Source organism: Vanellus vanellus (assembly GCF_965231255.1).
Source record: "Vanellus vanellus genome assembly, chromosome: 7".
In the NCBI taxonomy this organism is placed as follows: domain Eukaryota; kingdom Metazoa; phylum Chordata; class Aves; order Charadriiformes; family Charadriidae; genus Vanellus; species Vanellus vanellus.
In genome coordinates this window covers 4,950,521-4,969,879 of record NC_138912.1, presented here as the reverse complement: position 1 = coordinate 4,969,879, position 19,359 = coordinate 4,950,521, and the positions used below count along the sequence as shown (strand labels likewise).

Genomic DNA, 19,359 nt, shown 5'->3' with positions numbered 1-19,359 from the left:
AATGGGCTTTGGATAGAGGCCTAAGCAAACAAGGATGGAATTAGAAAATGGAAATATGCGTATACAGAAACCTGTCAATCCAACTGTTTACCTTCCAAGGATGACCTAGTACCACTTCATTTATGAGTCGTTTAAAGGGCAAGGAGGCAGACTGATATTTTTAACTGTTATCTGAATCGACTATTTGCAAATATGAATTCTATTAATAGTTTTAAAAAAAAAAAAACAACAAACCAAACCACTGCAACCCCAGTGGAATCAATAGGATTTCTTCCTACATTAATATTTCACAGATTGAAAATATCTATATTCTCACCACCTTCAGTAATTAGCGTAAATAAATCGAGTCTGTGTCATCTGTTATGTGCTGCGTCCTTCAGACTGCTACGTTTGACTTCAACTTTGATTCAAAGCTCGGGCTGATCAGTACCAGCTGCTCAGCCAAAGGGCAGATCACACGTTCCTGTTCCTCCGCTTTCTTCATCCCAGCTCCCAGCCAGACTATTGTTTGTTACAATTAATTAATCCCACATGCCCAGCTGCCAGCGAGCCTCACCAAAAGCAAATTTTTGTATTTACTGCATGTCCAATAAATTAATTCCAGTTCCGGATATATGTTTAAACACATAAATGTATACATATACACACACCACTCATATTTACACAGCCAGATTTGTAGTTACTATTCATGGATGTCTGTTTGGCAACTGCTTTTATTATTTCTAGCTTTCCTCTTAACAAGCCACAAATGAGAAGTTATAGGGATGTATTATTATTTGGGCACCTCTATGAGGGGCCGGATTTTCAGATCTTCATTTCAAACCGGTCGCTGGTGACACGGCACTAAGCACTGGAGTCACTGCACGGGCAGGACCTGGCCCTCGCCTGCCTTTGAGAGAGGAGAAAGGAGAAATTTCAGATATTATAGCCAGAACTTTTAACACTGGCTGCAGTCAAAATTGCCTTCCTGCTAAAAACCCCCTGTTTTCACTTACGTCCTTAACGAACGCTAACCATTCTCTTTGCCGGGTGTTTGCCTTAGGGCTTATTATGGCTATTTCAGTTAAAATAGTTCAGCTGCTCCCGAGGAAATACACTGCATTTTCCCATATTAAAGCAAGTCTAAGAGCCAGTTTGTTGAGCTGGTGTCAAGTCTCCATGTGCTGGAGCAAGGACCAGAAGTTTGGTGGAGGGGGATCAGTTGTTTGTGGTACTTCTGGCTATTTTTTTAAAAAGCTTTTAGGCCTTAAAACCTCTTATTGCACATGGCTGGTGAAAGCTTAGAAGCTCAGCTGTGTCAAAAGAGTGAGTGCCTGTTGTGGAAGAAGGGTCTGAGCTGTTTCCAGCTGCTTTTGGTGGTGCCTCAGGAGCCTCTCCCATACTCCCCTTGACCTTGTGCTTGGCCGTGCTGAGGAAGAGGAGGAGGCTGAGGATGGACTTCAGCTGACTGAATGAAGAAATAAAATGACTCCCTGGACTCAGAGAGTCAGGTAAGGTGGAAAGTAAAAACCAGTACAGTAGAAGATGAATCTTGCACAAGTCAACTGGTTGGCACGCAACGGAGTGTTTTCTGGGGAGGGTTTGAGGAGGTCTTTTTTTCCCTTTCTAACTCCATAATTTCCTGTATAGAAAAATGAATGGGATTCCATTTGTAAACTCAAACATGCTTAAGAAATGATCAAATTCAGACTGCCTGTAAGACCTCGGTATGCTCCCTGGTAGGTCAGCAGCGTGATACAGCTTGAACTTTGTACTATGCATAAACCAAACCGGGTTTAGAAGGAATGAGCACTCCACCATGATGGAGGTAGTTACTGGTACGGCTGCCGCCTTCTCTGCCCCTGTGCTCAGCGCAGCGGGTGGGGAACAAGGAAGGTGCCTGTCTGTAAAGACAAATCAACGTTTTCCTCACCAACGCTATCCTCATCGCTGTCATTGGTGGAGTATATGTGAAGCTGTGGTGCTGGGGAAATTGGGAAAAAGCCAACAGTGAAGGTGAAACTGCAGGCTGGAAATCTGGATTGTCTCCACCAGACTGAAGAAGGAAAAGCCTGGTACCTAATTAGGCAGCTTTAAAATCCATGTGTTGCCCATGGTTAGATAATGAACCTAACAAGCCAGTCCTTGAGATGGTCCAGGCAGCGTTGTCTGCTTGGGAAGCTGCTGGCCCCAGAGGGAGCTGTGGGTGCAGATGTCTCGTCTCTGCTCCCCTGGACAAGGCACATTTGCTGTTATCTGTGATTTTTGGCCTTGAGTCACACCGGCAATCCAAACTGGCTGCCCCACGTACAGTCTTCCAGATTTCAGAAATGGTATTTTCTTATCACAATCTATTATTATAAAAGTTTGTATCATAGAACGGTTTGGGTTGGAAGGGACCTTAAAGACCATCTCGTTCCAACCCCCCTGCCCTGGGCAGGGACACCTCCCACCAACCCAGGTTGCTCCAAGCCCCATCCAACCTGGCTTTGACTTTGCTAATCAAAGGCTAATTAATTTCTGTTACTGTTAACATTAAATCGAAAGTATTTTGTTTATTATCTGCAAGATGTAACCAGGAAAAGTTAAAGCCACTCTACAGCTTTTGCTCCTCTGTTCTGCTGTGTACCGTGTGTATCGATGGCTCTAAATTGCAAACTTTGTGCCACACGCTCCAACTGTTAACATTAAAAGTTTCCTTCTGAAGTAAAGGGGAGTTCAGCTGTAGGGGAGGGGGATTTGGCCCCAGTCTTTAGAATTGTAAAGTTCATGGGCCAAACTCACTCCTCACACCCAAATCAGTAAAGTACCTACCATATTTTTGGGAAACACAGAAAAAAATTACTCTTTCAGGGTGGTGCAAATAGCCCTTAATGGGAACAACTGGACAGTAAAAGCTGATCAAGTTTCTGCAAACTTTCGTAACTGCATATTTTCACCCAATCAAATGCAGAAAATAGAAAATGGAATTAAGGGAGGCATTTTTGTCACTGTTTAATTTCTTTGTTTTGGAGGTCATTAATTAACTTGAGCTTGTTGTGGCTTAGTCTTTCACAGGAAGAACTTTGTTTACATATCTTCCTCTGGAGGGCTTTAAAGTGAAATCTCAAAGAAATTCACAGGTTTGTAAGTAAAATTAAGTCAGGAACGTCCCTTAGATTAAAATGACAAGGGATAAAGTAAGGTGTCACCGCACACAATCAGCTTTTACTACAGAATCTGTCTCTCTTCTTTTGCTTATAGAAGGGCAGCTCTAACAGCAAGCCAGTTGTCAAGTGTAATTAAGAAGGCAAAGTCTGTATGCTAGATAGCGTGCAGCATAATTTCTACATTACCGCTCTGAAATCTCTTTACTTGATGAGGAAAGGGTTAAAAAGCCTATAGAAGTTCTGTAGATCTGTTTTGTGGGGTATTAAAAATTAATGTCTTATCATCATCACCACGAGCGCATTTATTGTTATTATTACCAAGACTGCCATTAACTGGATATTCATTAATGCTAAAAGTCACAGTCAGCATGAGACTCAGCAGACTCCAAGCTCTGGAGGAGGAGGTGGAAAGTTACCTGGTGGAGTTTCAAGAATGGATTTTCCTTTTTTGTTGTTTTTCTTCGGTTTTAACTCTTTCCTGCTGGGTTTGAACCCTGGGTGCTCCTCCGTCTCCGCGGCGCGGGCAGGTCCTTCCTCTCCGGGTTGCTCCGTGAAAGGAAAAAACTCTTCACCGGGGTACGGAAAGGAATAATAATGATCCCTGTTGCTGATTTCCTGCAGGTAGTAATCCTGATCGTCCATGGGTACAGCCCGGGACACATCCCCCAGCAATGCCAGCCCAAAGGCGCAGAGAGCGAGGCAGAGCTGGGAAGAACGTGAGCCTTTCTTGCTAAGGGCGCTCATTATCCTTCGCTTTCGCAGAAATCTCCCCTGCGAGTCCCACAACTTTATTTGGCAACGGGGAAAAACAGAGAGCCTTGGCAGCTGGTGAACCCCCCCCCCCCCCCCCGGTCTCCCTGCTTCTTCCCAGGGGAGGCAGAGGGCTGGAGGAGCCCGCCCGCCAAAAAGCGTCTCCGCTTTGGGCTCGTTTCGCAAAAAAAAAAAAAAAAAAGTTGCGAGGAGCGCAGCGGGACGGAGGGCTGCGGAGGGAGGGGGCAGGACGGGGATGCATGTGATCCCCAGGCTCACCAGCCAGACAGACGGACGAGCTCTCCGCTCCGCCGGCGTTTGGCAGGTGGGATCTCCGGCACGGTTGGCTTGCTGCTTTTCCTCGCCCGCCTTTCTTCTTGTCGTCGTTCTTGGTACTGCTTTCTTCCAAAACCAGTTACAAGACAGTTTCAGCTAAATCCCCTAACAGCCTCTTTAGACTCCCCGCGTGTAGCTGATCTGAGAGAGCGTTTACTCAAAGCAAAGTAAACTTGGCAGCCGGCCTCTGCCTCCCAGCCTCCTGTACGAGAGGGTTTCCCTCCCCCGGGAGATGCTGTGCAGCCGGGGGTGGGCACACCGCGCCGGGGCTGAACCCCGCCGGCAGCTGGAAGGGCTCCTCTGTCCGGCTCCCACACTGGGCGTACGTGGAGACGCGCGGGATGTGGGTCGGCGGCAAATAATCCTCATTCCGTATATGCTGTGCTATATTCCCTTTCAGGGTTTTTTTTGGTTTGGTTTTGGGTTTTCTTTTTTTTTAGTGTGGTGTTTTGTTTTGTGTTTTTTTTTTTTCAGCTTTTACAATTGTAGGTTGCCTCTCCAGCACCGATCTCAGCCTCCCTTGTTTATATTGGTTTATATATATGTAACATATAGTTTCTATATTAGTTTATGTATATATAAGTTCTATATTAGTTCATATAGTTATATTACTTTACACCTATCACTTTATATCTATATATTTACATGTATAAAAGCTATATATGAGTTATCTACAACTAATATAACTCAACACATATCCTCTTATAAGTTGGCACGTGCTTCTCCTGGGGTACATGGGAGCTCCCTGGACTCAGCCCAGCCAAAAACCAGGAAGGACATGTTTCATCAAGTTGCCCTTTTTCTCACTCTTTTTGGAATGATCCTGACTTTTGTTCTCTCGGAAACATCTTCTAAACAGATCAGGATGCATTGTGCTTGGCAGCCGCACACACGCAACCCAGTGTCCTTAATGGAATCAATTTGTCTGAGAATAAAATCTTATCTTTCATCTTTTTACTACCTCTAAAATAACCTTCAGTGCTGAAGGAAATGTGCAGCAGCTGCCTCGCATGAAATATGAATCTGTACTCCTGTGTTGAAAATACCAACTGATGTTTTCATCATGTATATTGTATTTCTCGCCATTGTCCAGTCATCTACGAGAAAGTATGACATCTCTCACCCCACTTTTTATTCTGCCTTTGCAATCACATTTTGTGTGTGTTTCTTATAAGTTTAATACCATAATAAGCATAATTTCATATCGTAGTACCTTTAGCTTTTGGTGTATTTGGTTTCCAGACTGTGGGTGATCCAGTCCCATACATTTAATGGCCAGCCTTGCTTTCTTAGTCACTGTCTCAAAAGCAAATTAGTGATTATATTGTGTCTCTTGTCCTTCCTTTTAGATGAATTAAAATATTTTTTTCACGAGGAATTCTATTTGTATTCTTCAGTTTTACTTTTTTTTTTTTTTTAAATCTGAAAACTGACTTTTTCTATTTTAAAGATAGTTCTCATTTTCTAAAGCTAGAGTAAAGGGTACTTTGCTTTTTCACTGCTTTACTCAATTACCTTTTTTTTTTTTTTTTAATCCTTTAGTGGAAACTGCTTCCCATCAACCTTTTCAGCTAGTTTTATCTGGAATGGATGGCTTTGGCACCTTTGTGCAGCGACTGGGGGCAGTGTGGGAGCTAAGACCCACTGGATATGGTGTGTGAAGCAGACTGCTTGTTCTCTGTGTTCAGTGGCAGCCCGAATATCCTGGATATCCCGTTTTAGCTATTTCACAGATGTTCTCTTTTCCCTTTCCAAAGTATGCAGTCTTCTCCTCCCTTGGTCCAAACTTATGAGGGCAGAGCACGAGCTACAGAAAATGTGTATAATTTTGTTGCCATTTACAGCACAGTCACTCTTTTGCAAATAACGTGGAAATTCATGTATATGAGGAGATGTCATAGAAAAATAGACTTTTCCTTTGCATCATTAATGACCTATTTTTTCAGTAACTAAAGGAGCTTTAGCTACAAATTATTATTTAACTCATTGCAGTGGGGGAAGGATACACAGAAGCATAAGAGGATTTACATTTCCAAGCATAACAAGAAGTATTTTCATAAAATATAGAGTCAAGTATACATTAATTAAAGACCTAAGGAATGTGATTTGGGGGAATTTTACATTATTTGCTTCTGGCTACTTTACATGCGTACATTTCAATAACGTATGTGTGTAAAGATCATGTATTTTCTTTCACATACAAGAGTCTGGTTATAAAATAGCATATCTTCTAGAAAGACAGCTGTGTGTGTGGTTTTTGGTATTTATACTAATTATTATAACAATGTGGCACAGTGGATATGGGCCTCTAATAGGCGAGTATGCATAGTAACCGTATGTATGTTGCTGCGTGACTATAGCTGCACAGACTATAGAAGCAAAAATCTTCTCCTGTCAATATCAGACCTGTACCTGTTTAATACATGTAAAAATATACATTTATGTGACACAAACAGCGACCCAAATGTTACCCAGATCACCCATCACAACACCTTATTATCCATGTACTAAACGACTCATTGCTCTATCTTCATGTTGTTTAGGTGAGGTGGTGGTGGTAACAGTAGGGGCCAAATTGTGTGCCAGCGGTGTTCCACCTCATTCTTTCATCTCACCTCTAATAAGTTCTGACTTCACCAGCAGATCCCTGGAGGTGTTGAAAGCCAGGCTGGATGGGCCTTTGAGCAACCTGGTCTAGTGGGAGGTGTCCCTGTCCATGGCAGGGGGGTTGGAACTAGATGATCTTTCCAACCATCTTTGGCCTTCCAACCCAAACCATTCTATGATTCTATGCTTACAAGCAAGTTCATCAAAGCAGTGAAGATCTCGATGAAGTTTCCATGCCCTGCAGTTAGCTGAGTCCCTGCACGGGCCTCCTTACCGCGTGATTAGAGATGAAAGGCCACCACGTGAGCTTGCTTGTTGCTGGAAACAGGAGAAGCCACGCCTGAGCGTGCATGACATGGGAACATCCAAGCCAGAAGAGAAGCTTGTGAGGAATCTGCAGTCGGCCACGAGGATGTACCCAGCAGGACGCATCGAGAGACTCGAGGAGCAGCAGGTTTGCTTGCACACTTCCACTTCTGCAGGTAAGAACTTCACAGAACTTCAGGCAGGGCCATACCCACTCCTTCACCTCCTGCAGTCACCACAAAAAACTGTCTCTCTCTCTCTCTCCCTGTGTACTTACCTTAAGAAAGATTTATTCACCCAAACATACCTATCAATATCTGTTCCTGAGTCTCGACCTGTGCCCATAACCATCTCCCCTATATTTCTTTCTCTGGAATTTTAACACTTTCCGCAGGTGTGTGTATGGGTGCACTGCTGCTCCTTCCAGACCCACCTCTGCTTTTGGGGTGGGCATGCATCCAGCCAGCTGGGACCCCACAAAACTCTGTCTCGAGGCAGGATTTTGGTCTTCCTCACCGTAAGACGTTTTCACCTTTTTTTTTTTTTTTTTTTTTTTTTTTTTTTTTTCTCTCAGTCAGAGCCCTGGTAACATACAGCGTACAGGAAAGGAGATGTTACTTCTTCTTAGAGTATGAAGTTCACTGAAGGCTCAGATGTTTTTGGCTTAAGGGCTGTTCCTTATTTTTTTTCTGTGAAGTATCACAATAGCTTTTAAAAACTTGCAGTTGATGTGGAAGGAGATAAAGCAAACTAATATTTTTGTAGAACAACTACATTATCTTCCCCTCCTGGACCGATGCCAGCGGTCACGTGTAAGTCATTCTACACTTTGCTTTAAATCTTTGTCCTGCTGAAGTGAAACAAAATGTGCTGTTACCTGCAAGCGAGCAGGGCTTTCCCCCTCCGTTCCCAAGAAGTATTTATTTGAAAGATGATGGCTTACCCTCTACGCGGAGTTAACGCTTCTCAAACTGTGTATTTTGAGCCAGTTTCAACGACGCCCCTTGAAAAAGAGACACTTCCAGTTCCCCTCGCCCCTACCCGCCGGCAGAGAGTTCTCTTTAGCTGGAGCAGTCCCCGTGTCACCCCCGAGCTGGAGATGCTCAGCAGCGGGAGGCCATGCACGAGCCACCCTTTCCTGCCCTTCCTGTACCTCGAGATGGTGTTTCCCAGCTCTTATTGTACATATACCATTTTAACAATATACGGCTTTAGGGGAACTAGTGGTTTGTGTTTGGGAGAACTGGGCTCTACCTGTCGTGCTCTTCCCCTCCCATCTCTGCTGCTTTATTTCTCCCTGGCCGGTTGTCAACAACCATAACTTCGTGAAGTTCAGAGTCAGGAATGCACTTTTGCTGAAGAGAGGCAGAGCTGTACGCGTAAGCACTGTCCCGGTTCAAGATCTTCATTTGTATTTACAGTACCCAAACAACGATCGCACGTTTCTGCTTAACTCGACTCCAAACCGCTCGGTGACTCCTGCAACTTCTCCTCCGGAATACGCGCATCGTTTTCAAATTGGAGAAAAGCTTTGTGGTTGGAAAGAAAAGAAGAAGCAATAGGCATCCCTCTTTCATTGCCGTTCCACAGTAACCTTCTAAGGTAGCACGTAAAGTTTCTATATGCCTTGGCAACAAAACAACGCTAAAAATAACTTTCCTCCCAAACACCAGTAAATCCTCTGCTCCTTTGTACTTCAGATCTGTAGTAAATCCTGGAGCACAGAATGGAGCAAGAAAATAGAATTACGCTTTTTAAACAGTCATTTTCTTTCCCACATAAAGCGTTTACCCCGACTGTCAACAAGGTCAAACCGTCTCAGAGGAAATGGAAACCTAAAACTGACACTGGAAAATATGAAGTAAACCGCATTTAACATTTATGCGTCTCTTAGATGCCTGTTTCTTACATATGTAACAGAGCCAGCCACTGGTTAGCTGTCCTTCTGCTTACCTGCCTCCACTGCATGCATCCCTGCGGTACCCCGGCGATAAAAGCCTATTTGCACTCGTTGATAAGGCAGATCCTTGAAAAAGTGGCTCTTACTGAAAAAGAAAAAAAAAAAAAAAAAAGACTGGAAACAAAACCAAGCTCTCATATGGAGACATTTTACTCCTTTTGAAGAGGCATTTGGCTTTAAAGGGTATGTCATTATTTTACCAGGTGAGGGACACCAAAACCACGCAGGATCTTAACATTTGTCTCTGGGCACGTCAAATAGTGGTACAAATTATAAGTGAGTCTAAAGAACAGCCAGTTGTGCTGCCCTCCCTCACGAGCAGGCTGCTGTTTCCTTTAGGAAAACAGATTTTAAAATAAACAGATGACATTAATGAAGGCAATTATTTCCTTTAGCGATTGCTTATTTCAACTGGTTAGAAATGCAGCACGCATCCTGACTGGGGAAATTAGCCCGGCGTATTCTCTCTAACTTTTCTCGTAAGAACAACATGACCTTCAGATAATCGTTCAGCATATTGCCTTTGTGCTTGTGTCTGAAGAAGGAGCTCGGATTGCCATGGAAACAAAGGTTCCTTGTTCTCTTATACTTTCTTGTGCTATGATATTATTTTCACTATGCTTAGCAAGAAATGGAATTGTGGGATTTTCATGTTTTGAGCATCCCAACGTCGTCGTCTTAGGTGATGGCTCAGTTCATGGCAGAAATGCTTTGAACGTGGAGCAGAGGCTGCACCCATCATCATTATTATTTAGGGATGTTTAGATGAGATACATCTGCATCAGTACATTCCTGCTGGAGATATGAAAAATATCTATCTACTTTTTTTCAGAGTTTTCTTTACTTTTTCCTTCTGTGCTGAACAGATGAGAAGAAACAGCATTTTAAGAAAGACGATGTTAACCAGTGACATAAACAAAGCCAAAAAGAATTTCTGGCATTTTTGCAAAGAATGCAACGGCTCTTTTCTTTTTTTTTTTTTTTTTTTTTATATGATGGGAACTACATTTCTTCATGCCCCAGAATGCCTGTAGATTTTATGTTGACAACACATTGCCCTGGCATTTGGCAGCCGCTGCTGGATCAAAACCAGCAGGATTATCACTAGACTGAAGAGGCTTCCTTGTGATTAAAAATTCTGTAATGCTAGCAGTACAGAAAGGAGAAATAATAATTTTTTTTTCCAATACTGTTTTTCTTTGATTTATCAGCATTTGAAACACTGTAGGTCTCCATTAGTCAATGGTTTAAAGTAAAGGCTTTTTTGCATTGTTTGAAGATGGGCAAATTTTATGTGCATTTCATTTTAAGCGTAAGACTGCGCCAGCATTAAGACACCAGAGACGAGTGGGTGACAGTAGTTTTATGGAACAGTTGGAGAAAATGGGAGGAAATGCCCCCGCTGCGCACACAGCCAGGCTGCGGGTGATGTGCGACAAGAACGTCCTTTTCGGTTTACTTGTATGAAAACAGCCACTTCCAGCAAATTCCCATGGACATCACCTACCTGCCAACGTTTGAATTTCAAAAAAAGTAATGACTCTCACATTTCAGTCTGGTATTTCCTGGACCAAAACTGCTGTACGTGTGCCATGCGGAGTGTGAGCAGTATGTATAACACATCCCAGGCAGCAGCAGGGAAGCGCAACGTGGAGTTTGTCTGAAACTTACTCAAAGGCCGTTTTTCCTGGGATTTCTTCAATACCCACAGCCTAAATGTAGCCTGAGAAGTCATGGACAAAAGTCCGGTGGGAACTGAAGATGACACATAAATGCCTCCGTCACGCTAAATGCAATAGAGCTGGCAAATGCGACGTCATCAGAGTCGTCCTTAAAATTTCTGTATTTAAGGATTGTGTTTTCATGACACAACAGCAAGGGGTTATTCCTTTCAGATGCAAATAGTATTCATAGCTGTGATTCCTTTGGGCGAATAAATACGTAATGTGGTATTTCTGTATGATAACTGTGTCTCTGCATAGCTTATGTCTAAATCCAAACAGATTCAAAGTAATTTAGTGAAGTTTCATTATATGTATTTGGTTGAAGGTGGGAAAAGCTGACTTTGTTTATTTTCATAATCACATATTTTGTCAATATGCTGTAAGTACCTTCCATAGCACATTCACTTATTAAAACTGTGAAAATGCAAGAATTTATGGGAAAGAAAAGCTCTGAAATGAGGTTGCACTTGTCATACAGAAGGCATGAAAGATTAACGTCAGACTTACATTGCCGGATACGCCAATATAATTTCACAGCTGCGTAATAAACTTGTTTGAACTTGACTTATAGCCATTAAAAAAGGGCTTGTGCCAGCACGTCGGATGAAGCTGTTTGAAAGGTGAAGTGATCGGCTCTAAAGACGCACTGAAGCTTTAAGGCTATGCAGATGTTTACTAATACGTGGCATAACAAAAATTACAAAGTTCCAGAGAATTTTTTGCCATCTCATATCACGAATACCCAACTGTTTGGAACGCACTATCTTTTTCTGCATAGGTCCTTGGCACTGATTCTGCCAAGGCAGGGGGATGGTGAAAATTGCCTTGCATTTTCAAATCTATCTTAAGTATTTAGTTTCCAAAAATCAAAGAATAACTTAGGTTGAAAGGGACCTTTGGGAGACCAGCATCTCCCTTTTTAATCCCCGTTGTATATTTAAACTATAAGACCTCCAAGACAGAGTTTGTTTCTCACGATGCGGTTGCGTATCCCACTCATTAATGGGATCACCACTGTTAGACATATTATTGTCTTCAACAGAGTTATACCATGAAGAGTATCGTTAACGTTTGGGTTACTGAATGTGAGTTTTGGAAACATTGAAACTTAGCTAAATACACCCCATAGTGCAGTTCAGAAGGCTTTTGCTTGCTTCGTACTGGTCACTGCAAACAGTCCAAGCAAAACAAAAATCCGGCTTCACTTGAGGCCAGATAAGCTCGTCAACTGAGTAGGGAGTAATTTCCAGAAGCATCCATCAGGGCTTAAACAGCTTATCTCAGAAATAATGATAATAATATTTTTTAAAGGAAATCACTGCTGTCCCCTTTGCAACAGTAACCAGACAAGTGAGTTTCTTCTTTCTTTTTTACTGCTGTAACTGGATTGATAACAGAACTGGTACAAAGCAATTTCCAAACTCTCCTGGCATTTTTAAGGATGCTGCTATGTGCTGTTATTGCTTATGACCTTCTTTTCCTCTCCTGCCAGTAGTCCCCACACGTTTGCCTTGGGATGGGCCTCCTCTTCTTCGGCCACGATGCCGTATGGCATTGATGTCAGCACCCTGGGGAGATGCTGGGCCCAGAGGGCTGGCAGAGCGAGGACCACGTTGCTTCTCCAGATGGTGAGGCGTTACATAGTCAAGAAGGGTCCCCGATTCTGCAGTGTCACGTTCCCAGGTTTTAATACAAATTCTGCTGCCGAGACCTGCCTTCACGCCTGTGACTGCGTTCCGCGTCATCGCTGCTTTCTCCTTCTTGGTGGCCACAGTCTCGGGGCTCCATTTCATGGGAAATCTCAGATTTGCAGTGGTTTTGGGAGGAGATCAGCAGACCTCCCGCAAGTCTAGGGCATTGGACACCTGCAGACCTAAGCCTTGAGGTTGGGCTGATATTTATGTAGGTGTAACACTGCACCGTAATTATCTTTCCCATCTAGTTTCCCAGGTGATTTGAAGCTGTATTAAATATGGTGCCTTTTCTGAATATAAACAAGCATTTTCAAACACATTCATCATCTGTATTTTATTCACTTCGGACAGAATCCCGGCAGAAACTCACAAGAGGCTCCAGATCATTCGCAGGGAACATTACCGAAGGCCTCTCTGCCAGCAAATGAGGAAAAATGAAAACTTAGCTCCTCTCTCTCCAGAGAACTCCATCATGCACTCACATATTTTGATTAATTAATGCTGAGTGACAGCTTTAGGTTTCAAGTGTACTTTACATGTATTTTAAATGAGATTACAGTCATACGAGGTCATGATGTTCTATAAATTGTAGAAGTCACTTGCGAGTACTCATCTGAAAACTGTGATTGCATCAAGAATGTCACACCCTTCCTATACATCTGGATTACCTCCAACAAACGCAAACAGCCCAGGGTGTTACAGAAGCATCATTTTTCCGTCCTTACTACCTCAAGCCCTGTGGAAGATGTTTTATTTGTTAGGGTCTTTGGAAACGCCTGTCCCATTGTGGAGCACAGTCACCAAGCTGTTTGTCCGCTCGTCTTCCCAGATGTCTGTCCATCTGCAGTGCCCTTGTCGCTAGTGGTGCTGGAATCCCTGACGGATTTCAGCTGAACTGAATGGAAAAATCAAGATGGCAAATAAATTCCCTTCACATATTACGAACTTTGGCTGAACAGTGAAAACGCGGCCAAATTAGTAACCCCAGAGATGGAAAACTGCACCGTGAATTTAATGATTTTGTGTTGTGTTTAGCGAGCTGATTTCTCAACGTACAGATAGCTTCCAACCAACCCAAGCACACGAATCCTCTTGGCAAGACAACGATTTGGGGGTGTGGGAGAGACCCAAAGGTCCTCCGCCAGGACAGGGGAGTAGGAGATATGGAGAAAAGTAGAACTTGCTGTCATAAGCAGCCAGAGGCATCAAGTCATTGGAGAAGAGCCATATAGGGGACATAGAATGGAGATCCAGAAGAAATTATTCTCAGCGTCCTTTCTGCCTGCACGTGATACCTGTGCCTCAAGTCCCCCCAGGATGCTCACTGCAAACTTGGGGTTGTTTTTTTTTCCTTATTTCTACATCAGCCTCCCTCTTCTCAAAGGCCGCAATGTTCTTCCAGTCCCTCTGCCCCTGGCCAAAATATTGTGTCGGAGGTCTCCCCTGGGGGAAAATGCACTGGCTGTAGAAGGGAGGTACTGCTCCTCTTTTCATGCGAGAGGCGCCGATGGTCCGAAGGTGCCATTTCTGCACCAACATTTCTGGTGTGTGATTTCCCCGCGCCTCACAAGGCTAACAGGCAGGGGAGGAGGGCAGACGGCCGAAAGCTCTTCCTGCGTCAGCTTCCAGACATGTAGGCAGCACATCACCAAACGGAAGGGAGTTTTATAGGCACCTTTGATTTAAATCACATATATTCATCTTACCCGCAGAGGAAAAAGGAAACCTCGATCAAAATACCGGTCCCACCAATGAAGTTTCCATATGTGGAATTCAGGTTGCAGCTAAGAACTTCTGGGCTTTTTAACAGCTGTGAATGTGTGTCGTGATCGGTTTCATAAACTAATATGAATACAGTCTTTGGCAGCAGATCACCTTCCCTGAATTTTTAGGATGAGCCGAGCTGTCAGCCACTTCTTTCTTTAATCCCAGAGCTGCAGTTATTTTGGTTCTTGATTCGGCAGGCGCTTTGCTGCCGGGCCTTGGGGAGTACCGTTTGAGCAGAGTGGGAAACTCTTCCCTGTCCTGAGCTGCTTGGGCAGCCTGTGAACACGGGCAAAGGGCTCTGAGCCATGAGGAGGAGAATGCCCAGGTAGACATGAGGCTCATCAGTGGTCATCTCCCTTACGTGCCCGTACAGCTCCTCGCAAGGCTCAGCAATTCACTGCAGGGCAGTGTTAGTTATTCAAGACACTCAAGCATCCACTCAGACAAAGGAAGGGTTTTCCAGTGTCATATTTTCATGTTTCATATGTGAAGTGCTCCATGTCATGAGCCTTCCCATACCCACAAACATCTATTGCCTCCAGGGCTGCGCAGTGAACTGTGTCTAAGCAACCCGAGGGCCAGCACAGCAGGGAAGAAGGATGCAATGTGCCTAGGAAGTTTTCTTCTGCTGTAGCAGATGTATCTTCCCGTTGGTAGTGGAAAATTAGCTTCAAAAGTTTGGGTCAGCTGGAGGATCACTTACAGCTACTTTCGACGTGGTTCGCGTCTAGCTGTGATCCATCATACATACCAGACTAATGGATTACAGGGCAGCAACTTCAGCTTCATCTTCCTTTATCTTGGAAAATCTGGGTAATGGTATTAAGTGTATTTTTCCGTAAATAATTTGTATGAGGAGGCCAACCTTGTAATTGCAATGGAAGATATTTTTTTCTTGTTAGTTCACCCAATCATGTGTATATTCCTCCTGCCTACTTGTTTAAAACTGTCACAAAAGAAAAAAAAAATACTTAAAAGGCAATGTTGAAAATGCCCTGCAAACACCAGCAGCTTAAAATAAAACAGTGGGGTAGAGAAAGGCAAAGCAAGACACAGTAAATTCCAGCCAGCCAGCCAGATTCCACAGATAATCATTAATCTGGGGAAAAAAAAAAAAACAAACCAAACTTTGCAATTTCTAAGATTGTTGTAAGGGGGTGGGGAATGGTTGGTTGCTGTTGATTTAAATACTCCTGCCTAAATGGCATTGGCATCGCTCATCTACCGCAGGGACAGCAGGAGAGGTGAACCGCGCTCGAGAGTTCGGATGCAAACCGCATCCTCATCCCTCCCGTGACCCGCCGGGAGCGCGTGGTCCGCTGGCCGCGCAAACATCACTCCCAGCTCTAATTTCCACCAATTTTCTTTTCAAAAAGCTCTAATGAGGTGGTGTTTACAGAGCCCAGCTTGTGCGTGTCGGCGGTGCCGGGGGGAGCCGGGCGGCTGGTGGCGCAGCCCTGCCCGGTGGGCAGCCCCGCCGTGCCGGGGCACGCAGCCAGCTCCGGGCTCCCGCAAGCCAAAAAGACTTTCTTCAGGCCACGTCAATTAACGATCCCCTGAACTTCTGTCTCAATCCCCTTGCAGGCAACCCAGTTATTTGGTAGCTCGGTCCCCTAATGCCTGTGCCATCCTTTCACGAGGCTCCTCACTCCATTTATTACAGTATTGGTGCTCTCAAATTTTTCCAGTAGCTGTTTCTGCTAAGAAAATAGGATGAAACCAGAAGGTTTTATTATCAGCCCAACAGCAATCTATTGAGGTAACACTGCCTTTACAGACAGACATTTCTGCTTGGTCTGTCAGTCTCTTTCATTTCCTTGTCAGAAAATAAATGTCTGCGCCATAAAGAAAGGTTTAAAATGGGACAGTTGTGATTCTGGTCTCTTCAGAGCGTGCTTCTATAAATAAAATATCAAAAGCTATTAATTCTGGAGAATCAGAGGCGCGTGTTCATCTTTAAACAGATAAGCAGTGATACTGCACTCTTTCAAAATCAGATTTAGGACTCAAGAGAGAGGAAAACTTTTCTTTTTTTCCCCTCTATTTTTCTCCCTTTCCCCCAGGCACAGAAGTGCTCGTTGCATATTTTCCCTTTGTCCGGGTTTTTTGCACTAACAACAACACGTGGTCCAGCCACGAGCACAGAAAGCTGAGGAATAGCAGAGCTGAGTGTTGCTTTGACCTCTGGCACTGACTTGCTGTGTGAACCTGACCATGTTGCTTAAACTTTCTGTAACTCACTTTTTTTTTATTTTTTTTCTCCATGGAAAAAGTACGTTTTTATGCGGCTGATAAGAGCTATTAGCATTATTCACTTGTACTTTCACGTGCATTCGTACCTTGAGCACAGGTTCAGTATTAACCTGATAATTTGATTTTTGAAAATTTATGTTAGGGAGATATTAATTAATAAGTTGACTATGAATGGTGCTCCACCATCCTAACAAGGAGAAGGCAGGAAAAATCTCGGCATCTGTTCAAACAACGTCACCTGGTCGCACGCAGTCTGTTTCTTGAAGAACCTACAACTTGTAAAGGACCAACCAGTCTTACAGACATCCTGTTTATAAACGGGATTCTGAGAGTCTCTCTCCTCTTAATACAACTTTTGAGGTCTCATCTCAGTGCAAATTTCCTGGCTAAAATGGTGATAAAGTATAAGGATGCTTCTCCTTTGCCACAGAAGAAAACAAGAACAGGTAAGAAGCCAGCTATATTAACAGTTGATTCTTATAAATGGTACTTTCTGAAGCAAATAAGGCAAAACGGATTGCTTATACTTTTCACCGAAATGAGGATATTTCCCTAATGAAGAAATTTAGCATGCAAATTTTTGAGTTATGCTCAAAATGTAACTTTCTGCATATAGCAAGCGTGTTATGTGTGTCGGTTTTTACAGAAAGATATAGGATTACTCGGTGGTTGTATAAGGCTGCTATAAAGTTGTTGAAGTGTAGTGTTCTTAAACGTTTAGGTATATGGTGGTGGGTGTATTTTATATATTTATATGTAAATTTATAATTGTGATCTATATTGTATGCCCTATACATACTAACACAATAATAGAGACTATTAGGAAGCACATCTGTACTAAATCGTATGGCTGAAGCTGGGAGCGCACAGGTGGACTGAGTTTGGCAAACCACGTTATAAAGGTGCTGTCAGAAGACAGGCTCTTCCGTACACCCTGGGAGAGGGAAGGAGCAGCTAGAAGAAAGGGAAGAGGAAATAAAAGTTAGGTTTGTGAAAGCTTCGCAGTTCCTGCATTTAAGGCTAATATCACAAGAGGACCACATTTGTGTAAATTGGGCCAGTTGGCTTTGTCGGTGCCGGTTTCTCGGAGGTGCCGGCCGCGAATCACTGTTCCCTTTAGAGGTGAGAGAGATTGCTAAGCTTTCGCCCCGCATCAGGCAGAGGTGTTGCCGCGAGAGCCGCCGGCTGCCTGAGCCTGACGGGCTGAGCGCCCTGAGCAGCGCAGCCCCTGGCTGCCGGGACAGGCTGGGTGCAGAGCGGGATGACCTCCTTTACAAGAGCCGTTAATGAGGGTTTCAAAATGAGGTCAGGGGTTTGGTTTTTTGTCCAGGAAAAACAGGCAGCATGATAATGGTGTGTAACTTCGCCTTTCTCCACACTTATCATTAATTCGGGCTAATTCTGAAGAATAGGCTCATGATCTGGATGGTAAAAATTGTTATAATTGGATATTTAACTCCCTTTACAGAAGGAGCCGAACACTCTTGGACAAAAGCAGCAGCAACTCTTAAAAATGTCTGTTGACATTCTCGAAGGCTGATGTCACCATGCAGCTTTTTCTTAATAAAAGGGTGATATGTGTGGGTGCCTACAGAATTAATTAACTCTTCTTTCTGTGTGGCTCTGGATAGTTAATGATTAACACTTCTATCGCATGATAGTGGTCAGAAAGGATTAGCTCAAACCGCTGCTGTTACATCTCTAAATAAATGCAGATCATAACACCAAATAAACAGCATCAACAGCCAAGCTGACCTTTAAGTATAGCACGCAAATGAGCTCAACATCAATAGTGATCTGGGGCCATTAGTGAGCGGGTGAGATTGTCCCGCTCTGCAGGGGCGGATGCTGTTTCAGAGGGTTTTTTGCTTCTTGGCTGCATTGATACTGGTTCTAAAACCACTCCCTGTCGTCCAGACCTGTTTGGACCTGTTGTTGAAGTGTAGTGTTCTTAAATGTATAGGTATATGGTGGTGGGTGTATTTTATATATATATATGTAAAATTATAGTTGTGATCTATATTGTATGCCCTATATATAATAACACAATAATAGAGACTATTAGGAAGCACATCTGTACTGAATCGTATGGATAAAACAGTTCAGACCTCTCCAGACCTGTTTGGGTCCCCGGATCCCCCAACATGTGTCCTGTGACAAGCCCAGGGCTGACAGATTAATTTAAACTGTAAATGGATTTTTTAGAAGATGCCCGGCAAGTGCTGCTGTATCCCCTAGATGGGCGGTGAATCAACCCCGCGAAAAGCCCAGAAGCCATCTTCATGCGAGAATAGCTGTGGGAGTGTGAAACCCTGTCTGCTTTTGATGGCCTCCCCGAGAGTGCTGTCTGTCTGTCTGTCCGTCTCGATGCCGAGCGGCCACCAGGACCTCGGCGCACGCTTTGGGGCAGATGTGCTGTGGAGAGTCACTGCCAATTATTTCAAACCACTGCCCTTTTCTTGACTGTTTCAAGAGCAATTAATGTTGGCAGCTCGGGGGTTGTGTTGCTAAACAACAGGTTTCCATCGTTTCCCTCGTGTTGTTGGAACAGTGAGTTGCGATATAATTTTTCTTTTTCTTGTTTACTTCCCTCTTCTGTTATTGTGTACAGCCCTGTGCTTTCTGGGGCTTCACCATGTAGACATTGGTGGTTTGGAGCTCCCCAGGTGCTTTAGCCTTGCTGAGGGACTTGGGGCTTTTTAGTCTGGCGAAGAGAAGAGAAGACTGAGGGGGACCAATAATAAGACCAATACTTATAAATCCTTAAAGGGCGGGTGCCGGGGGATGGGAACAGTCTTTTTTCAGCGGTGCCCAGTGACAGGACAAGAGGGAAC

The 19,359-nt window shown here is 43.8% G+C and overlaps 1 protein-coding gene across 1 annotated transcript in view; it reads right to left on the bottom strand.

Moving 5' to 3' along the window:
* Nucleotides 1-3,872, bottom strand: part of CPXM2 (carboxypeptidase X, M14 family member 2) — a gene marked incomplete at both ends in the record, with an annotated part of 80,406 nt that extends 76,534 nt beyond the window's left edge. Inside the window, 1 exon segment of the mRNA XM_082486698.1 lies at nucleotides 3,545-3,872. Within this exon segment, the coding sequence (XP_082342824.1) occupies nucleotides 3,545-3,872 (328 nt within the window).
* Nucleotides 3,873-19,359: the final 15,487 nt, after the last annotated feature.